The sequence below is a fragment of the Panthera tigris genome, chromosome A1 (assembly GCF_018350195.1).
Source record: "Panthera tigris isolate Pti1 chromosome A1, P.tigris_Pti1_mat1.1, whole genome shotgun sequence".
NCBI classification, from domain to species: Eukaryota; Metazoa; Chordata; class Mammalia; order Carnivora; family Felidae; genus Panthera; species Panthera tigris.
Window position 1 is genome coordinate 69,577,490 of NC_056660.1, and position 21,313 is coordinate 69,598,802.

Sequence of the window (21,313 nt, forward strand, 5' to 3'; positions counted from 1 at the left end):
CCGTCCCCGTCATCCACCCACAGAACTCTTTTCATCCTGCAAAACCAAAAACTCTGTACCTATTAAACAATGAGTCCCCCTTCCCCCAGCCCCCGACAACCACCACTCTACTTCTTGTCTCTACAAACATGACTATTCTAAGTACCTTGCGTAAGTGGAATCACACAATATTTGTCCTAAATGATTGTCATCCTGAGCATAATGTCCTCAAGGTTCATCCAGGTTGTAGCACATCAGAATTTCCTTCCTTTTTAAAAAAATTTTTTAGTGTTTATTTAGTTTGAGAGAGAGAGACAGAGCATGAGTGGGGGAGGGGCAGAGAGAGAGAGACAGACAGAGACAGAGAGAGACAGAGAGAGACAGAGAGAAGGAGACACAGAATCTGGAGCAGGCTCCAGGCTCTGAGCTGTCAGCCCAGAGCCCAACTCGGGGCTCAAACTCACCAATGGCGAGATCATGACATGAGCCAAAGTTGGACCTTACCTAACTGAGCCAACCAGGTGCCCCAGAATTTCCTTCCTTTTTAAGGCTGAATAACATTCCATTGTATGGATATACCACAGTGTGTTTATCCATTCATCCACAGATGGATACTTGGGCTGTTTCCAGCTCTTGGCTGTTGGGACTAATGCTGCCAGGAACATGGGTGTGCAAGTATCTCTAAGTCTCTGCTTTCAATTCCTTTGCATACATCCCTGGAAGTGAAGTAAGATACGCTCTTTGTATTTCTTCAACACAAACTCTACCTCTTGTTAGTTTACATCAAACACCAAAGACTAATTTTTGTGAAATGTAAACAGTACCCATAAATTGCCTCCCAGCATCCTTTTTTTTACTCATCACTACCTTTCCCATATCCTATCACTTTACATAACTGCACACACATTAGCGAGCTGTGTAACAAGCCAGGATACAGGCAGTTCTCAAGCAAGCTGCAGATTCGGTTAAGAATGTCACTGCCACCAGCATCACCTGGTAAAGGACTTCCAGCTGATGGGGAACCATGACTGGAAGCCAATGGTCGAAGCCACACTGGGTTCTATGTATCTGACAAGAAGAGGAGCAGTCCTGGGTGTTACTTTGGAGTTATGCGGAGATGGGTCGTTTCTTCAGCAAAACTCAACTTACATTTCTTGATCTAAAACATCCTAACAATAAAGGTTACACCTGTGTCTAACTGACTTTTCAAGTTTACCTACAACTTACCCAAGGAAAAGTAACTTCTAGACTCTCACCAAGGAAACTTGATAATGGACAGTAAGTATTAGAGGAATTACGAAAATGGGGAAAAAAAACACTGTGGACTTGAACAGCTTCAGAGGACATGGGATGTGAAGCAGCCTTGGAGGGGTGAGAAGGTTCTAGAAGGTGGAAAAGAAAAGAAGATATTGGTGGCAAGGAGAACCATGAAGCCAAGACAGACACAGAACAGAACAGACCGTAAAGCACAGGACCGATTCTGAAAAAAGAAATTCAGCCAGCTAGTGAGGGATGTAGTGGCCACACATTCCTGCCCCTGGTCCTGGCAGGTAAAACTGGACATCATAAATATTCTGAGGGCTGAGAACTGCCATTTTTTCTTTTTAAAATCCACACTGACTCCATGTCTCTCAGGTTACTTTGTCTGTTTTAAACACTTTTCTCCCATCCTTCAGCAAGTATATTTAAGAAAAAAAATACATATATATATACATACATATAAATACATATATACATATATATATACATACATATATATACATACATATAAATACATATATACATATATATATATATACATACACACACACATAAGACTCATTTTCAGAGAACACAGGTATCTTTAGAGGCTGACGAAAATCAACACGTGTCCTGCTCTAGAACTATATGAATGTTTCATCACTATCCATACTTATATTTTAACAAATTCTCATTTTGCACAAAGTTCTATTATTTTAACAGTTAACTAATATTGTTTAACTAGAGTGCATGGCAAATTAATCCCCAGCAGCATTTTGTTCACTATTTGACCTATTTCCTAACCAACTTGCTATTTTTTTTCCATATGAAATACTTTCTCCTGATCTAACTATTCCCTCTGCTTGTAATAATACAAGGATAATTCCTTGTATTACTCTATTCTACCTAAAAATAGAGGGACAGACAGAGGGCATCTGTGACATTCTAAGACATTCTGCTCAGTCAGCTAAATAGACAGTTATTAACATCACCAAGACAATCTAGCAAGAAAGCACAGTGTAAATGTTCTTACCTAAATAGAATATAGGAATCTCCAGGATAATAAATAACAGTATCCAAATTTAAATGGAGCCCATCATAATTACTGTGATAGGGATGAAAGCTGAAATCCAAGCTCCTTAATCTTAATCTTCAGAAAAAACTTCCCCCAAAAAGAAAATAACACTTGCTTACTCAATCTTGGCCAGTAAAGTGTCAGTAAATTCTTTGCCTTTTCCAGAATATTTATGCCTCATGTCTCCAGAGAAATAGCTACAGGCAAAAGGGACAAAGGAGTTTTTCTCAAAGTTTCAATCATCTGACTCCACAATTACTTGAACATACAAGTTCCTTGTCGCTGGGGTAAGAGATGATACTAATTAACTGTATCTTTTATTTTATTTAAATCCAAGTCAGTTAATATACAGTGTAATGTTGGTTTCAGGAGTAGAATTTAGTGATTCATCACTTATGCACAACACCAGCGCTCATCACAAGTGCCCTCCTTTATGCCCATCCCCCATCTACCCATCCCCGCCACCCAACACCCCTCCAGCAACCCTCAGTTTGCTCTCTGTATTTAAGGTAAATTAACTGTATCTTGTTTCTTTGGTTTGTTTGCTTCTTAAATAATTTTATCTCAGGCGGCAAACACAACTTTGCATTCTAGGTTGCAAACACTTGGGATAACTTTGTTACTCATACGAAGAATATGTACTTCACGCTCAGAGAAACTTGAGATAACCTTTAGCTTCCTCGGAGCACACTACAGGAAAAATATGTCAACATGAAGTATAATTTGTAATCATCTGACTTAACTTCTCATGCTAATAAATTTATTGCCAAGATTACAGGCGAAAGACATCACTCTGAGGTTTCCATTTCTAATTGTGCTGTCTGAATAGTCTATTCGTGTGAGGAGGTTTTCAAAGCATCCTATTTTTAGGCATGATTTGAAACCATGTATCACTAGAGGACACTCTGGCAGCAGCATCGCTAACGGTCAATGCCACTTCCCTGGCCTTCCTTGTTTTTCAGGAAGGAATGAAAGAATAATCATTTTCTTCACATGTATCTGTAACAAGTTAAGAAAAAAAACATTTGTGAGAATTCCCACCTTTCTTACAAACTGGAGTCTCTCAAATTTGGTGGAAGAAAAAACTTCAAGGAATATAATTTAACAATTGTTATTAACACAGAAGTTTCTAAAGACAATGCAGTAGGCACAGAACTATGTGTGGTGGGTTATGTTCTGGGGAATAGGATTAGAAAGAAAGTGGTGGGGGAAGCTTTTAATCGTCAAGTATTTCAATAGTGCCTAATCTGTTTTGTTCTACAAGTACGTAGTACTTTTTAAATTAAACAACAAAGAATCAATGAAGCTTTAAAATAAATAAGGCAGCTCAAGTCGAAGACAGGGCTTGGGTGGTAACAGCGCTGGGTAGGGAAGCATCAGGGCAGAAAAGGGGGAAAGACCAAGATGAGATCCCAGGACAGCAAGGGAAGTAACCAGGGCCTCCAAACAGACTGAGATGACTCCAGGTTGCCAGGCCTCTAACACCATTGGGGCCCTATTCTTGTTCCTCACTATCCTCCAAGCTCTTGTGGGTCCCTCAGCCACAGGCCGTTCACAATCTGAAAGACTTAAAGTAACAATCTAGAGAGCAGCTCACGGAAGGAGCCATGCCAGGTCCTCTGCTGGCAGCTGCCGGGATCCAAGAACTGCACCGCATCAGAGAGGTAGGACCTCAGGACATTCCTGGCTACCCCCAGCCCTTCTCTGGGAGCCCACACACAGTACAGGCACTCTCATGGCAGTTTCCCAAAGTGCCATTCTAAAAGGACGCATGACAAAATCCTCTACTGCTCCCCAGCAAATCCCCTCCTTAAGGGCTAAGGCACTTGGCAAAAACCTTAAACCTCTCTTCAAACAAAGCTCGTAAGACACAGGAGGCATTTGTGTCCATTAAATCAGCCCAGAAGATAGCACTTGTATGCAAAATATAACACACAATCACACACACACATTTGTTTTTTACATCTGCTGTAGGCATATGTAAATATATGTAATACATAGTCATATCTGCATATATATATATATATATATATATGCAAAAATAACACCATTTTAAAAAATCAACCCATAAAGGAATGCCTGGAAAAACAGAATGACATAACTTTTCTCTCATAAATAATATCTTCATCTTTTAAAAATCCTAAATTAAACAACCAAACAATAAATCAGTAGATAAAAAAGAACTGTAAACATTGACCACACGGCTCGATTTGAAAGGTATCTACCTGGAAGTCATCATAAGGGAAGAGCAGCATCTCCCTTAAGCCATCGTTCAGGATCTGTGTCTTCTTTTGGACGATGACATTTTCATAGTCGAGTGGTTCAATCAGCTTCGGCTTTGCCTAAAAGGTGAAAACATAAGCAACTGAAACATTCTTATAGACAAATACAATTTCTTGAAATTAAAGAACTTCCTACATGTTTTTGTACTTTCCAACCCTGCTTCAATGTTAATTTTGCTACAAGGAAGAATCAGAAACAAGAGATAAAAGTCACTTTCAAAGGAACAGAAGACACTTTCTGGGATCCTAGCTACAGTCATGCTTATTCAGTTACTGAAGCACAGAGAAGGCTATGAAGTCTGCTGGAACTTCCAGTTGTGTCTTAGGTCACCCCTGCCTAGGTCAGTCCCTTTCCAAGCCTTAGACTCTGCCATAAATGCCCTGCTTAGGGGTCCAACCGTGGTCTGATGGTGAAGGCTGGAGGTCCATAGTGGCATGCTTCTTGGCCCAGGTTTAAAGCATCCACAGGGCTCACTGCTTCACATAAGTCTCCATGGAACTCTTCTCAGAGGATCAAAATATCCCTGTCTCCTGAAGTATCTATACACTTATTATCTAATACCTAAATATATAAAAGCGTGTGCTGGACCCAAACCAAGCAAGTAGGGGCAGGAGGATGGCATCACTTAAACCAGGGCTTGCGGGTGCCCCCTCGGCGGGTAGGGATGAGCATCCATACCATGCACTGAGCAGAAGAAAGAGGCAATAAGCAGGTGGGCAAAGAAATGAAAGAATAGGCCTTTTGTGACCATTTCCAAAGTTAGCCTTCTCAGTAAAAATCTCCTCTATCGATTGCCAGTCCTTGCCACAGTCTTTACTGATCACTTCCTACATGGAAGGCACTACTAACGGGGCTAGGTCCGGGATATAGATACATATTCAGCTATATCACAGTACGCCAAGTGATAAAGCAGGCATGCACGCATGCACGCGCGCACGCGCGCACACACACACACACACACACACACACACACAATGTTCTCAGAAGTAACTAAGTCCATTATATCAACGGTTACTTCAACATTATTTTTTTAAACTATTAATGAAAAGCATTTGACTGCATAATCTCAACACGTGGTATATATATTTAAATGACAATAAATACATAGGAAATGTATTAAGGACATCTGGTATGTGGCATCACATTGGGAATTGCGACTGAGGGTGCTATATGTTCCCCAAATCGGTCTCCCTTCCTTCTAGTACAACTGAACTACATTTCCAGGCCTCCCCATGGTTAGGTGTGGCCCTGTGCCTTCTGGCCAATGGCACGTGAGGGGAAGGGGTCTGGCCACTGCCAAGCCTAGACCGTAAAAGCTCTCTGCTAGAGACTGAATGGTGTGTCCTTTAGCAAAATTCATATGTTGAAACCGAATCCCCAATGTGATGGTTTTAGGAAATGGGACCTTTGGGAGGCAATTAAGTCATAATGGTAGAGGCCTCATGAATTTCAATTAATAATCTTCTAAGAGACCCCAGAGCTCCCTTCTGCCATATAAAAACACAGGGAGGGGAAAGCCGTCTATGAACCAAGAAGTGGGCTCTCTCCCCAGACACCAAGTCTGCTTGTGCCTTGACTGTAGACTTCCCAGCCTCTAGAACTGTGAGAAATAAATACGTTGTTTACACCACCTACTCCATTATATTCCGTCCCAGCTGCTCTAAGTGACTGAGAGAGCCTCCCTCCCTTCTCCCCTCTGCCATCAGGATCCACCGGATCCAGCACAGGACCCAGGAAGCCTGAGGACAGGATAAAGCCCCAAGATAGAAGGAATCTGGATCCTGAATCACCCAGCAGAAGGCTGCCTGCTTAAAACAGGTGCTGAAATACCTTGTGAGCAAGAACTAAAGCACCTACTGTGTTAAGCCACTGTGATTCTAGAGTTGTTTAAAGAGGCAGCAAGCTTGCTCTACCTAACATACATATAAATGTTCATATTTAACCTCAATTACTTGATTTAAGTGGATGCTGCAAAGATGTTCTGACATGCTAAAAAAAAAATGCAATGACCAAACAAGGACATGGTTATTACAATTAAGCAAAATATACATTTATGGGCAGAGACAAAAAATATCACAAAAATTAAAGCTATCATAATGGAAGTGTAGATAATTTCTTCCTATAGGATACTCAAAATGTTAAACTATTTCTACAGTCAAAAAGTGGTTCAAAAAAAGAGAGATTGACACAAACTATTTTCAAAGAAAGAACTGAAAATAATAAAAATACTCTCCAAAATGTTTTTTTAACTGTTTATTTGGAGAGAGAGCGTGCACATGTGAGCAGGGGAGGGGCAGGGAGAGAGGGACAGAGAGAGTCCCAAGCAGGCTCCAAGCTGTCAGTTCAGAGCCCAATGTAGGGCTCAATCCCACGAACCATGAGATCATGACCTGAGCCAAAATCAAGTCAGATGCTAAACCGACGGAGTCACCCAGGCACCCCATCTGAAATATTTTTAATTCAATTTAAATAATACCCTCCTGGGGCGCCTGGGTGGCTCAGTCAGTTAAGCGGCTGACTTCGGCTCAGGTCATGATCTCGCAGTCCGTGAGTTCTAGCCCCGCGTCGGGCTCTGTGCTGACAGCTCAGAGCCTGAAGCCTGTTTCAGATTCTGTGTCTCCCTCTCTCTGACCCTCCCCTGTTCATGCTCTGTCTCTCTCTGTCTCAAAAATAAATAAACATTAAAAAAAAAATTAAAAAAAAAATAAATAAATAAATAAATAAATAAATAAATAAATAATACCCTCCTTTATTTTAGTTTGTTGCACTGTACAAAGCAATCAATTTGTAAGTGCTTGTTGGCAGAATGGATAGATGTCACGATTAGTTAACATTTTCCTTGGGAACCAGGACTACATTCCAAATAAAACCCAAAGATGCTCTGGGTACCTGGGTGGCTCAATAGGTTAAACATCTGACTCTTGACTTCGGCTCAGGTCATGATCTCACGGTTTGTGAGTCTGAGTCCACGTCAAGCTTGTTGCTGTCAGCTCAGAGCCCACTTGGGATCCTCTGTTCCCCTCTCTGCCCCACTCATGCTCTTTCTCTCAAAAATGAATAAACATTAAAAACAAAAACAAAAAACAAAGATGCTCATAGCTTGATACAGTGACTAGAGTTCTGGATTCTGACAGCTACACTTCCGTTACAAAGAGGTCCGATGGAAAGATACTGCAGGACAGGAAAGACTCTACATTCTCCCCACCCCACGTGGTGTCCAGTGCATGAATGTGACCCGGTACGCTCAGAGGGGGTGAGCTGGTCCTCTACGCCAGCCCTGGGGCCCTCCAAAGGCACTAGTGGGTGTGTTCCCTTCCCGCCCCTTCCAACATTGCCAGAAGTGCACTCCCTCCAGGCCACAAGGCAAGGTCGGTGTGCTTGTCAGAAAACAGTGCCACAATGTGAGCTCTTGTCACACAGCATGCTGGAGGGACCTGCTGAGAAAGGGATTTTTCTTAGCCTATGTTTCGGAGGTTTTTGCCTTGCTCCCATGGCACAGCTCCCTGGATAGACTATTCTTGTGTTCTTAGAACAGGGGTTGGCGAACATTTTCCATAAAGAGCCAGAGAGTAAATACTTCAGGCTTCGTCAGCTTTAGGGTGTCACAACAACTAAACTCTGATTCTGTAGCGCAAAAAGTAGCTAAAGACAATAACTAAACAAATGGGCACAGTGGCATCAAAACTACAGAGAAACAGGCAACAGCCAGATCTGGCCCAACAGCCATCGTCTGCTGATTTACGCTTTAGAGTTACCTTTACCTCTTAGCAGTCAGTCCCCTTTACCCAATTTAATAATTCTTCATGTTAATTTTTCATTTGCAACTAACTCATCATGTTGCCTGTCTCTAGGCTGATACACACAACAGGTTTACATGTTCTTAAATGTACTTAATGATTATTTCCCACAAATTTGACTAACCTCAGACTGTTTTAAAGGTTTAATAAATAAAACCATAAAAATACTCATAGGTCAGTTTTGCCTGTTTATGATACACTTTTGTTAATCAGGTGGAGTACTGTGTTCCTCTGTCCGTCTCTTAGAAGTATGTAATGAATCAGTGTAATGTTATGGCTGTTACAATTACCTTGCTTTTGTGTGTCACTGTGTAACCCGGACTGTGTTTTCACACAGATGATCACACGTAATCAACTGTGAAATTAATTAAATAAGGTGGCCCTGTGACTGAGGTAGCTGCACCGCCCTGGTGGGCTATGTAAGCAAGCCACATTCTAAGCCTGTGAATGTCTCAAGGTTACAAAATCAAAATGCTAAAGACAACCAATCAGAGACAGCCTACTAGGCTTTAGGCTATAGCCAATCAAATAATTTCCTCTCTTTGCTTCCGCACATTTTTTCTACATGAGTCTCTCCAAGCTCCTAACAATTCCTGACAACATCTGTTTTGGTGTCACCCAATTCAAAATGATTTTTGTCCAAATTCTATAAATGTTTAATACACCTCAGTTTATCTTTTTTTTTTTTAATGTTTATTCATTTTTGGGGAACAGAATGTCAGTGGGGGAGGGGCAGAGAGAGAGGGAGACACAGAATCGGAAGCAGGCTCCAGACTCCAAGCTGTCAGCACAGGGCCCAACACGGGGATCGGGCCCACAGATGGCGAGATCATGACCTGAGCTGAAGTTGGACGCTTAACCAACTGAGCCACCCAGGCGCCCCAATACACTTCAGCTTATTTTTTAACGTATCTTAGTGCCACTGTAAGGTAGGCATGGAAAAGATATTCCATTTTACTTAGGTTGCAAACTGAGGATCACATGTTAATTGCCGGAAATGTGCCAGGTAACTCTCAGGCTGGATTAGAACACAGTCTCTGTCACACTGAACTATTTCTTCTCCACACTGCCCTATTAATGGTCTGTGCCCATCAATGCTCAACCACAGTAGACGTGTGGAGAGTTTCTAAGACAATGCTTCTCTTAAAGAATGATGATACAGGTAACAGGAAAGCCCACGGGGTTGATTTCAACGATAAGAGAAATGTCGTGGAGGAAGGACATGTCTTCTCTGGTCTCAAGGACTGTGAAGATGTGAAACACGTACAGACCCGTACACTGCTTTGAAATGACTCCTAGAGGCCTGACTGGGCAGCTGACTTCAGCAGCTGCAGGGAGCTCTTTCCAGGACAGAACCACTGACCCCAAGGAAAAGGGGTCAACTGAGAGTGACTCATTTGTTACCTTAGAACGGGGCAGAAGTTCTTGCTTCAAATACAAACAATTGGCACCATGCCTCCCTTCTACACGCGGTTCTCAGGAGGAGATAAGGGTGAGAATGGAGAATGGTGAGGGGACAGGAAAAGAGACAAGGAGGGGTTGGGGGAGGAAGAAACAAAAAGGGTAGATGCCCGGGGTGAGGCAGGCAGGAGACACAGAGTGGAGAAAATAAAGGAGAAGGATAAAGACAGAAGCAGAAGAAGATACAAACAGAAAAGACAGGAGAGGGGATTGGCGACTTGTGGTGGGCCCGTGGGAAGTCACACCTCTGTGTCTACTTAGAGCATAACTGACTATTTTCTACTCTTCTTTAAACTGATGATTCACTGCTTACAGCTGTTCACTGTTCTTTAGCTCCACTAAGCTTTTCCAAGTGGTCACATGAGTGGGGGACAGCCCACTAGGGTAGGAAACTGACTGGGCTGCAGCATGACTGGTCACAGGAACGTCACACTGACAGCAAAATGAAATTAACCAACTACCAGACTGCCACTACCCCACTCCCGGGTTAGCAGAAAGAGGCTTCATGTAGACCTGGCACATACACGTCCCTGGCTTCAAAGCCGTCAACACACTTGAAGTTTAATCATTCCCCCAGTGACATAGCTACAAGAGCCAGGTTGTTGATTTTCTACTGTCAAAAAGCAAGATTCTGGGCCCAGATTACCTGAATCAACCAATGGTCATGGATGGCGCAAAGACCCGAACTGCTTAATGGGCAACACAGCTCTCCTATCGAGGCAGCGGTGCGGGGTCCGGCCAGGTCACTAACCCCCAGGCCCAGGACAGACGCGATGCGGCTCTGCTTCTGACACAAGACTGCTCCTGTCACTCGCTCGCACCTCTGCACCTGTCACAGGCCTACAGCCCTGCAGGCTGCGGTCAACAAATGTTCTATTCTAGCAGAATCCTTCCTCTAAAAAAACAAATCTCACCTAGACAAATTCGCCAAAGGAGTGAAAGCACAGTAGCTCTAGCCCCAGGGCACTTGGTACTTGGCCCTGTACCTGGAGCTCACCTCTCTCAACCCATCAAAGGTAGCCTTGCCCTGCTCGGACAGCAGCATGCCTAGTGAGTAGCAGTCCTAGAGTGTGGTTCATTCAGCCTGGGACTGAAATGACCTATGAACATCTTACCTCCTTGACTATTAGTGCCTTGGGACAGCTGGGTCTCCTTACCTCTGCACCCTTTAGCATCTAGCCCAGCACCCAGAGACATACAGACGGACTGCGCGCTAACAAAGCTTAGCGCCCCTCGCTTGCACGGACCCCTCTTCAGGCCCCATAGCTGTGTAAAGTTCAGTTGTCACTCGGCATCTTGGCTTAACTAGGAAGACCCACAGGACCCTGCCCGCTGTGTAGGTCCACCCAATGTCATGACTCATGACACACAGGTGCAGCAGGAGGGGCCGCGTTGCAATATAGGTATATCTCAAGGAGTTCGGCCCCAGAACTACTTGGAAGATAATCTGAGGTTAGTCGTCAAGGATGCCCCCAAATTATTCAGCTCATATATGAAAAGAAACCAAACAGAGGGGGTTTTTTTTTCAATCCTAAAAATTTATATGACATTGCCAAAGGTTGGAAAGCTAGAAGAAACATCCCTAAACTATAATTAGTTAAATACAAATGTTGACTAATGCTATAGGAAAGACTAAATGACCTATCTGTGCAATACAAAGTGATAAAACCAAACCATGAACATATGAAGAGGTGATAACAGCATGAAACCAAAAAAACATAGGGAAGAAAGTATTACTGAGGAGATTTGTTGATAAAAATGTGTCGTTCTCCTGTATTTCTCATGTTTATCATTTCGGTTAGCTTTTTGAAATTTGTAATTTGTAATTACTTTCCACATTCTAAAGGAATATTAACTTCCAGGCCTCAGTTTGTATTTATAATTTTAAATTCTTTGTTTAGACGAGGCCCCCATATTCTTTTTTTTTTTTAATTTTTTTAATGTTTATTTATTTATTTATTTTGCGAGAAAGAGAGAGGGAGGGAGCGAGCAAGCCAGGGAGGCGCAGAAAGAGAGAGGAAGAGAGAAATCCCAAGCAGGCACCACACTGTCAGCACAGAGCCTGACGCGGGGCTCGAACCCACGAACCATGAGATTATGACCTGAGCTGAAACCAAGAGTCAGACGCTCAACTGACGGAGGCACCCAGGAGCCCCAAGGCCCTCCATATTCTAAGCTTCATTACTCACAAAACTTGGATCTGCTCTGATAGGGCCAAAGATAGCACACAGATGTGAATCACATCGAAGAAAGTACCGCACAGTGGTTAGAAAGCTGAGCTGTGTGGTTGTGTGGGGCCATTATCGGACTCCACTGAGTGCATGCATGTGAAATGATTGAAAGAGCCTGGCAAACTGTAAGCACACGATAAATGTAGCTGTTGTTAGTACCGCCATTATCATCAACTTCATTATTATTAAATGTGTTGCTTACATGACAGTGATAAAAAAAAAAAAAAAGGACAGTGGTGAATGTTCGGCGTACGTTCAGTTTTACCAATCTGTTTACAAAAACTTTCCTGTCCTCTCCAAGAACATATGAAATAAAACAGACAACAATGGCAGGGACATTCACAAAGAAAGAAAAACAAAAGGCCCAACAGAGGAAACTGTATAATAATAGAGATGACACTGGAATTCAGGGACTGGGCCCAAAATAAACATAAATAGATGCTTACATTAAAAACTGAACTGAGTATTGATGCAGTCTGTGTCAGGCAGGACCGAGAAGAACAACAGTTGGGGGGGTCAGAGTGTATACAGGAGCAATTCAGACCCACTGCCACCAGGGCAGCCCCACAAGAACAGTGGGACTGAAGGTCCCAGAGGAGGCGAGAGGGGCAAGCAGTTATGCGGCACTTCAGGGGAGAAAAATGGAGGCCGACCCTACTGGGGAGTCTGAGAGGCCCAGGGCCCACAGACATTTTCATAACATGAATCAAAACCTTGGCTTCCTTGCCAAAAAACCCTTCATATATCTTGGCTTCCTTGCAGGAGATCTGCAGGCAAGACCTGAGGTCAGGGCCACGTGAGCAAGACGGTGGGAAGAATGGGCTGCACCATAAGGAACAACCCGGGCACAGATTAGCCCCTGACACCAAGGCCCCATCAGTCCCCTCTACTGGTTGAACCTGGGACAGCATGATGAACCCCCCAGTGATCACGTGGCTGTCACAGGTGCCAAAAGGCATGACCCTCAGCGCCCTCCCCATTAACTTCCCCTTCAAGGCTCTCCCACCTCACTCCTTCCTCCTCTAGCATTTGTTGCCATGGGTCTGGCTGCCCAATATCCATGCAAATTGAAATTCCAGATCTGCAGGCAAACAGAAGCTAGGGAATCTTCCCAGTGCCAGGAAAATGAGATTCCTCTGGAATCCAGCATAACTGGAGAGCATAGGCCCACAAATGAGTTCAGTTTTAGCCAAACATGTATGAAGCCTCGAAAACCATGGGAAGAGCTAAGCAGGAAGGCTTACTGATTTCATTGCTTTTCTCTCTGCCATGACAGCTTCCTGCAAACTTTCTAGTCATTTCTTGACTTTGAGTCTCTGGTAATTAAATGTTAACACAGGCTGAAACCCCGAATACCACTTCTTGAAATAGCAAACTAAGGAAACAACTCTTGGAGCAACTCTTGGAGCATTCTATTTTAAGAAATGAGAAATTCATTGTTTCTGCTTATAAAGAATTTAAAACTTCCTTGATTTATCTGCATGGCTATAAAAGCTGCTTGATAGGCTGAGATAAAAATTCTTCACAGAACTTTTAGTCCATTTTCAAAATGGTGCACTTCTCAACATTGCCAATAGGCCCCCGGCACTGTTGCTGGGGGGTGGGGGAAGGGGGGAAGACAGTGCAGCTTGCAATAAAACAGAAGGGGCTTCTGAAGCCAGAAGTTAACCAGTGTGGCCCAGCGAGACCTCTTGAACTCCTGTCCTGCACACGACTCTCACTACATACCTACTCCTGCCAGGAACTGCACAAAGTGGTTAAATTTGAAGGAAGAATCCTCATTATCCTATAATTAGGGGTGGGCACAGGAAATTAGCGGCTGCCTCCCTTCCTCACATGCAAATATTGTTAGCGGTTATATGTTCCTTCTCTCTACAGACTTATACTGAGCCTGTCCAGATGCACTGTGCCTGGGTCTTCAGGACACCAAGATAGCGGGGACGTGGCCCCCACCCCAGAGAGCTCACAATCCAGAGGGGAGATAGACGTGTGAACGACGGGAGCAGAATGACGGACAGCAATGGGAACCTAGGAAAGGCGTCTGACCCCCTAGAATGAACCTGCTCCCCCCTAGTTACAGTATAAGCTCCACAGAGGCAAAGATTTCCATTTTATTTACTGCTCTCCCCAACGCCTAGAACAGGACCTGGCATGGGGTAGGCACCCAATAAACACATGTTGGTTGAGTGAAGGAACCTGACAATGTGGGGTGCTTCTTAGAGGAGGCTATTAGAGTCAAGTCTAGGAAAAGAACGAGTCAGCCAGGATTCAGGGTGGACTGGGGATTCCTTGGAGAGAAAATGAAGACACCAATGCTCCCAAATAGAACCACATTTTGTGGGGCCTGAAATTTGCATATTTGGGGGAAGAAGGGGTTGAAAAAAATCAAAATTATGAATATAAAGTTGCAGGAGGCCCTCCCAGGGCCTTGGAAGGGATCTTGAAACTGAAGCTTTCTTAGCTGCAGGATAAATCCTCCTCTGAACACAGTGATTTCTGGAAGCAGCAAGCAATTCAGGATACCTGGGGCAGAGGTGCACAAAGGGGCCAGGGTGGCAGGTCGAGGCCCTGGGGCACCAGTCCCTAGGGGTGCTACACCATCACTGGAAATCCTACATTTATGAGAACTCCTTTCTGAAAGGGTACTCTGTGTGGCTGCCCAGAGCACACGAATAAGGTACCCAGAAGTGAGCACTGGGACTCTGCAACGGACGAGGCTGAGAAGCCTTGGATGCTTAACTGTAGAAGCCTGGTTTCTCTGACTAGGTGGCCAATGCTGGAGTCAGAGCGGAACAGCCCTGCGCAGCAGTCCCTGCCCCACATCTGCCCCGAGTGGCCCTCAGTCTCCCTAAAATAGTACACAATTTGAATAGCGTCTGTTTGAGGCCAAACCAGTGATTGGCTCGCCTGGGGTGTCCACATGTCCCTGAACTGCAGCCTGCACTGGAAGACGAGGCCACAGTGGCAGGTGGGCCACAAGGAGAAGGGCCCTAAGAAAGGAAACTGGTGCATGAGGAAGGGTGCTGAGCGGGCACAGCACTAGGTCCCCTACCATCCTCCAGCCCTGGAAAGCGACCTCCCATTGTGTTGTCATAGACATGCTCTTCCTTCCCTCAACCCAGGACATATAAACTTAGAGGAGATCATGACAATCCAAATATCATCACATTCCCCTTCAGTAATACATGTTCATCAGTGTGTGCAGGAACAATGGTCTCAGCAGCGGCTTAGAAGCACAAGCTTGTTTAAAAGGAGCAGGAGGTTCGGTAACATTGGAACCACAATGTGCAAACATCAGAACCTGAGAATATCTGGTCTAAGCCTCTCGTCTTACAGATAGGGACACCCAGAAGCGTGGGGGTTCCATGACTGTCCTGGGGCCCAGGAGGAGTTGCTGGTGAGGCTGGGTCTGGATCCCAGGTCCTGACCCCTGGTCCATGCTCTTCCCCTCGGCCTCTTCATTCTGATTTTTTTGCACTTTCACTAACAACATGCACAAGCACACGATATAAAACACTGGAGGAGAAAGAGAACCTCATCTAAGCTCGGACTGACAAGCAAGCTCAAACCTGAGCATTCCCACACAGTTAATTAACTGGCAAATGTTTAGAAGAATGCATCACAGACACCAAAGTCGCAGACATCTAAATATATTTCTCACGCTTAAGTGTGGTGTAATCCTGAGAGCAGAATTACAGCAAGAATGACACACTTGTGAATACAGTTTTTTTATATTATAAACACTGATAAGATGTTGAGTTCCCTTTTCACACGGCACTAAAAAAAGCACTCAAATGAGAGACATTGTCACTGAATGAAGATTTCATTTAATTAGGCATGTCAGCATTAGCAAAACTTGGACACTCAACATCAGTCTGATGGAAGGAAGAGTCTGGCTTTTGTATTTGTCAGGTTTATAAATAACTGTGGTTTTCCAAAAATTATTATCCTATTACTAAAATAAACAGAATTAAAAGACTCAGTGCAAACTGTCAAATCAGTAACATCTAGAAAATGGGATAAGAGAAACATAATGATGCAAATTGAGGTAATAAAGATAATAGCAATTAATGAAGACCCACAGAGCTGCCTGCACTCAGTCAGCTGTGCTCAGTTGGGGTGTGCGGAGAATGCTAATGAAGGATGGGCCAGACAGGGATGGCGGGGACTCCTCTGCTCAGTGCCCACCAGGCACCCAAGAGGAGAGCAAGTGGCATTGGGATCTCATCCTTGCAAAGACAGTACCTAGGGCTTTCTACCCTGACGTGGGGCATGGGCTAAGAGAGGCAGAGAAGATTCTACCCTGACGTGGGGCATGGGCTAAGGGAGGCAGAGAAGAGTGTACGGAGAAGAGAGACTGATAGCCGGCGGGGGGAGCTCAGCATGTGTCTCTCACGCACACATCCGTCTCAGCCGCAAATTCTGCCTGCCATTTTTGCACAAGTTAAAAGCAATAACGAAAGCAAAAAAAGAAAAAGAGGCACCATGGTAATTGTATAAATAATTCTATCGGAAACCTGAACTACAGAGTCTTTTCCGGCCAATAATTTCCCTCCTTTCTAGCATTTTGCTTGAAATTCTTAATACTTGCTTATGTCAACAAAAGCTGTTTTTGGAACTCTGAAATGAACAGGTCAAGTAAGTAAGCTAAAAGGCTCTAAAGGCCCAATACAGTCAGATTTCAAAACAACTTTAAGCTACTTATTTGACGATACTGGGAGCAAGGGATGGAACATTCATAACACGTATTTGGTTCTCAGAAGAGTTTCTGTAGACCTCATCACCAGCAAGGCTGTTCAGAGACCTGCTAAAGGCAGGTGTGGAGAGTTAGGATCCATTGGTGGAGGGAGTGCCAGGCAGAAGGGAGTGCATTCTAGCAGTCCAATGGTTCTCAAGGTGAGTCCCAGACCAGCAGCTTCAGTAATATCTGGAACTCATTTGAAATGCAAATTCACCCCAAACTTCCTGAACCAGAAATTTTGGGGGTAGAGCCCAGCAATCTGGGTTTTAACAAAGCCCCCAGGTGATTCTAATGCTCATCCTAGTTTGAGAAACCCTTTACTAGTTTGCTTTTGTGTATGTTTGAGAATTTCACATTAAAAAGTATTTTCAGGACATTTGGGTGGCTCAGTGGGTTAAGTGACTCTTGATTTCAGCTCAGATCATGACCTAATGGTTTGTAAGATCAAGCCCCATGTTGGGCTCTGTGCTGACAGATTGGGCCTCCTTGGGATTCTCTCTCTCCCTCTCTCTCTCTCTCTGCCTCTCCCCTGCTTGTGCACATGCATGCACGCACACACACACATTCTCCCTCTCTCTCTCAAAATAAATAAATAAACATCAAACAAAAAAGTATTTTCAAGAAACCCTAGCTCCACTGCTTACTGGCTATGTGGCCTTGGGGCAAGTTGCTAAATCTCCCTATCTACAATGGAAAATGGAAAAAGTAACAAGTTCTCTACCATCATCACAGGGTTACTAAAGGATTTCAATACATAGCGCCTCTTCAGAGCATGAATGAAATGGTGGTCGTGGGGAATCATACAAAGTTGTGTCATTCACACACAAGAGGATTTTAGTGGCTGCAACATATGTGTGTCCTTATCTCACTAAACCTCCTCCCAAATTGTATGTATCATCGCCACTTCACAGATGAGGAAACTGCAGCTCAGAGGGGTTACATCAACTAGTGAAGGTCACACAGATGGTGCCCCTTGGATCTCCTGGCTCCAAGCCCAGGACCTTTCCCATGACCCACCTGCAACAAGCACGATGGAATGTCAGAGTTCTAGAACCGGAAATGCTTCCCCAGTGTCTCCACTTCCCTTTGTATGAGAACTTCATAGCACCGCTCCCCCCTGTGCTGCCTCAGCCACCACACCTCCAGGGAGGCAGATGCCTGAGGCTTTCTGACCATCTCTGACATCTAGAAATGTAAACCCCATTGAACTGCCCAGGCTCCGTGATCTCGCCAAGGGAGAGATACAAGACACAGAAAGAGTCCTTTCCATGAAAGATACTCATTTTCAGCCTCAAGAACATTAAAAATCACACTGCAAAATACTAAATCCTCCAGAAGAACCAGGTTTGAATGCTGGGGCATATATTAATGTCATTTATAAGCATATAAATGGTATTTATACTTTACCAATAACTAGTTCAAGGATTATCTTTATAAGGAAAGCCCAACTTTACACTTAAATAGTCATTTTTCCTCCACAGATTCATAAATATGGTACCCCATCCAATGGCTCACCCCACTCAAATGACAACTTTCTGGTTTGACGTGTATAAGTTTTGGAATATGTAAGTCTATAGACCTGCACTGTTCAATACAGTGCCTAGTAGTCACTAGCCACATGTGGCCATTCTGAATTCAGAAATGCTATAGGCATAAAATTTCAAAGATTTGGAAGGAATAAAAGAATATACAATGCCTTATATCTCTATAAAGATCAAATGCTAAACTGATAATATTTCCACAATAATGGGTTATAATTAATTACATTGTTAAAATTAATCACACCCACTTCTTTTTATTTTAATTTGGCTTCCAAAAAATTTTTAATTACATATGTAGCTCAAATTGTATTTCTATTAAACAGTACTACTATAGACTGTAGGAAACTTTAAGATACCGGTAATTTTTAAAACTTCGAGGCAAAACAAAGGACAAACCGCTTTTTAAAACTGTTACTTTGTGGGGGGAGTGGGGAACAAGACATATTTTGGAAAAACTACCATACCGCACTAGGGACAAAACAGTCAGGTCTAGTCCTGGTTAATAAAGGAGGAGGCCTGCATTGTTCAGGGCTGCTAACAGCCTCCACCTCTCTTCCGTTTCTCCCCCAGAATGAGGTATCTTCCTTGCCCTACATCTTACAGCGTCTCCACTACCTTTTCCACATAAAGTCAATTTACTGGATGCCGGTAAAAAGGTCCCACAATGAGTTTTTTCCAAAGAGAAAGGGGTTTGACTTTGTTCACCTAAGTTTGCCCTTCTGTCCTCAAGTAAGTACTCACATAAAATGTTAGCTAACAGTTTAGATTAATAATAACAGAAGAACTGGAGTGTTTCAGGGAATAGTACCCGCATCACATTTAGTCGAGCATGTGTCCCTTTTTACTGTTGGAAATTCATTCAACTCATTTGGATACTGGGGGCTACACCTTTGAGGGGGTTGGGGGCTGGGAGACTGAAGAAGAATCCCCAGATCCAGTCTCTCCCGGAGGGCCCTTTCCGCAACCCATTCTTTGCTACTACATTCCCCAAAGAATGACCAGGACGGTGCCAAAAAAAGAAAAAAGGATGGGGTGGGGGCGTTATTGATACTATGTCAGAGATGGAATATAAAGAAAGCAAAACCACTCACGGGTGCCACCGGGCATAGAACCCCCCCCCACCCCGCCTGCCATGTGAGGGAGGCTGGAGTATAAGCCTGAGCTACAGTACAGCAAAGCCGTATAATAATTAAACATGCCAGAATAACAAGGCCATGATGGGCCCCAGGAGCACACGGCCTGTGGGAGAAAGTGCAGAGACGGTTTCAAAAGGCTTCTTGGAGGAGCTGGCTTGGGAGTCAGGACTCGAAGGGCACACAGGAATTCTCTGGCAGTGAAGCATGCCAGGTATAAAAGCGCCCTCAATGAGAGAACACAGAGCCTCGTCAGGATGCATTTTGGAAGGTGCGGAAGAGGAGGCCAGCAAGCAAGTTCGGGGCTGGCCGCCAAGAATCAGAGAAGCCATGCTTTGCCTTCTGTGCAAAGGAAAGTTAGCAAAGGAGTTTATCTGTGTTTTGGAAAGCGCAGTCTGGCAGCATGTTGGAGCACGGCTCAGAGCAAGGGAAGACTGAACGTGGTAAGGTGACCAGGGCAGTCTAGACAACCTTTGGAGATGAGCCGTCTGGAGGGCAGTCACTACTACTATCTCCATCTGATAGAAACGCAATCTTGATTTAGAAATGTCAAGTAGGTTTAAACAACACAGGACCCAGGTCTCATGACTGAGTTCAGGGCTCTTTGCACCAGTCACTTCTGCTTCTCCCTTGGTAGGGACAGTTCTCCATAGCAAGGAGATCCCAAAACAGAACTGGGGCCCGGCTCCTCCCAGGGAACCTGGCAAAACCCTCAGAGATCCAATGGTAAGTGGCACATACTCGTGTGGAAAGTGAGCACTAAAAACTTCTAAAGCCTCAAAATGTTACTCTAAGAGACACTTGGGACTAGCTATATCACATTACAGAGATATTTCAGAACTGTAATTTCCAAGCTTTCTTGGTTCTAAAATTATACTCACAGTAATATGTCATCTGTAGGCCTGTCGGGCCTTTGTGAATCTCCTGCATAGTTCTCCCTGCTAACAACTCCAAATTCCACGGTCACTCTTCTTTCTTTCCATTTCACTTGTCTCACTCATTATGTTGGGTAGCAATCCAATATCCCCTGTTATGCAGCTCCTATAACTCACAGTCCAACCGGTTTTGAATAAACTAAACGTAGAACTTGAAACTAAAACTCCAGGTCTTGACCTGACTCCGTCACAGGTTATTCTGAGATCAAAGCTAATAACCTGGAACCCTGGAGTTTTAGCCCCAGAAGACAAATATGAGATTATCGGCTACATGTTTCTCATTCTACAGAGGAGAAAACTATGAAAGCCAGGTCGGGCAGGGGATGGGGAGGCAAGCATGATGATCAGCAGGGAAAAATATGTCTCTGGCCTCCACAGTGCCTTCTGTTAGGCCACCCATGCCACCTGCTACCTGTGACTAAGTCCAGCTGCCTTGTATTTAGCCATTACCTGTCAGCACACAGGGCAAAGAGCAGCCTCCTCTAAACACTACAGGGACCATAGTGCCCATCTTACTGGTAGGGAATAAGCATTTCAGGGTTACACGGGATCATGCTGTAAGGAAATAAGATGTCTCCAGACTCTTAGGTATTCGACTAATCGAAATTTCTATATAACTTTCTGGGAAGGTGATAAAACGTGGCACCCAAAATAAGAGGGACTCCCAATACCAGTTAATCCTATTTTGTTCATGTTTCCAGCTCCTTTGGGCACAGCCATCCTTCTCTTCGTCTGCACCACTCAACCACTGTTGTTCTGTCACTTGTAAGTTCTTATTTCTCTAAAGATTTTTAAATTTTTTAAGGGCAAGGAGTTTTTGAACCTTTGTTTTTCATCTTTATACCAATGCTAAGCTTAAGTAAATATGTTCATTTTTGTTAATGAATTGTATGTCAGT

General features: G+C 43.9%; 1 protein-coding gene across 15 annotated transcripts in view; it reads right to left on the bottom strand.

The window, feature by feature from the left end:
• DOCK9 (dedicator of cytokinesis 9) overlaps nucleotides 1–21,313 on the bottom strand; it is a 332,962-nt gene that overhangs the window by 198,679 nt on the left and 112,970 nt on the right. For all 15 annotated transcript variants that reach the window (XR_006215038.1, XR_006215044.1, XR_006215032.1 and 12 more), the window contains exon 2: nucleotides 4,519–4,635. Coding sequence is in view for 12 of the 15 variants with exons in the window: in XM_042979621.1 (XP_042835555.1) it covers nucleotides 4,519–4,635 (117 nt within the window). In the remaining 3 variants the exon portion in view is untranslated. The remainder of the gene's footprint in view (nucleotides 1–4,518; nucleotides 4,636–21,313) is intronic.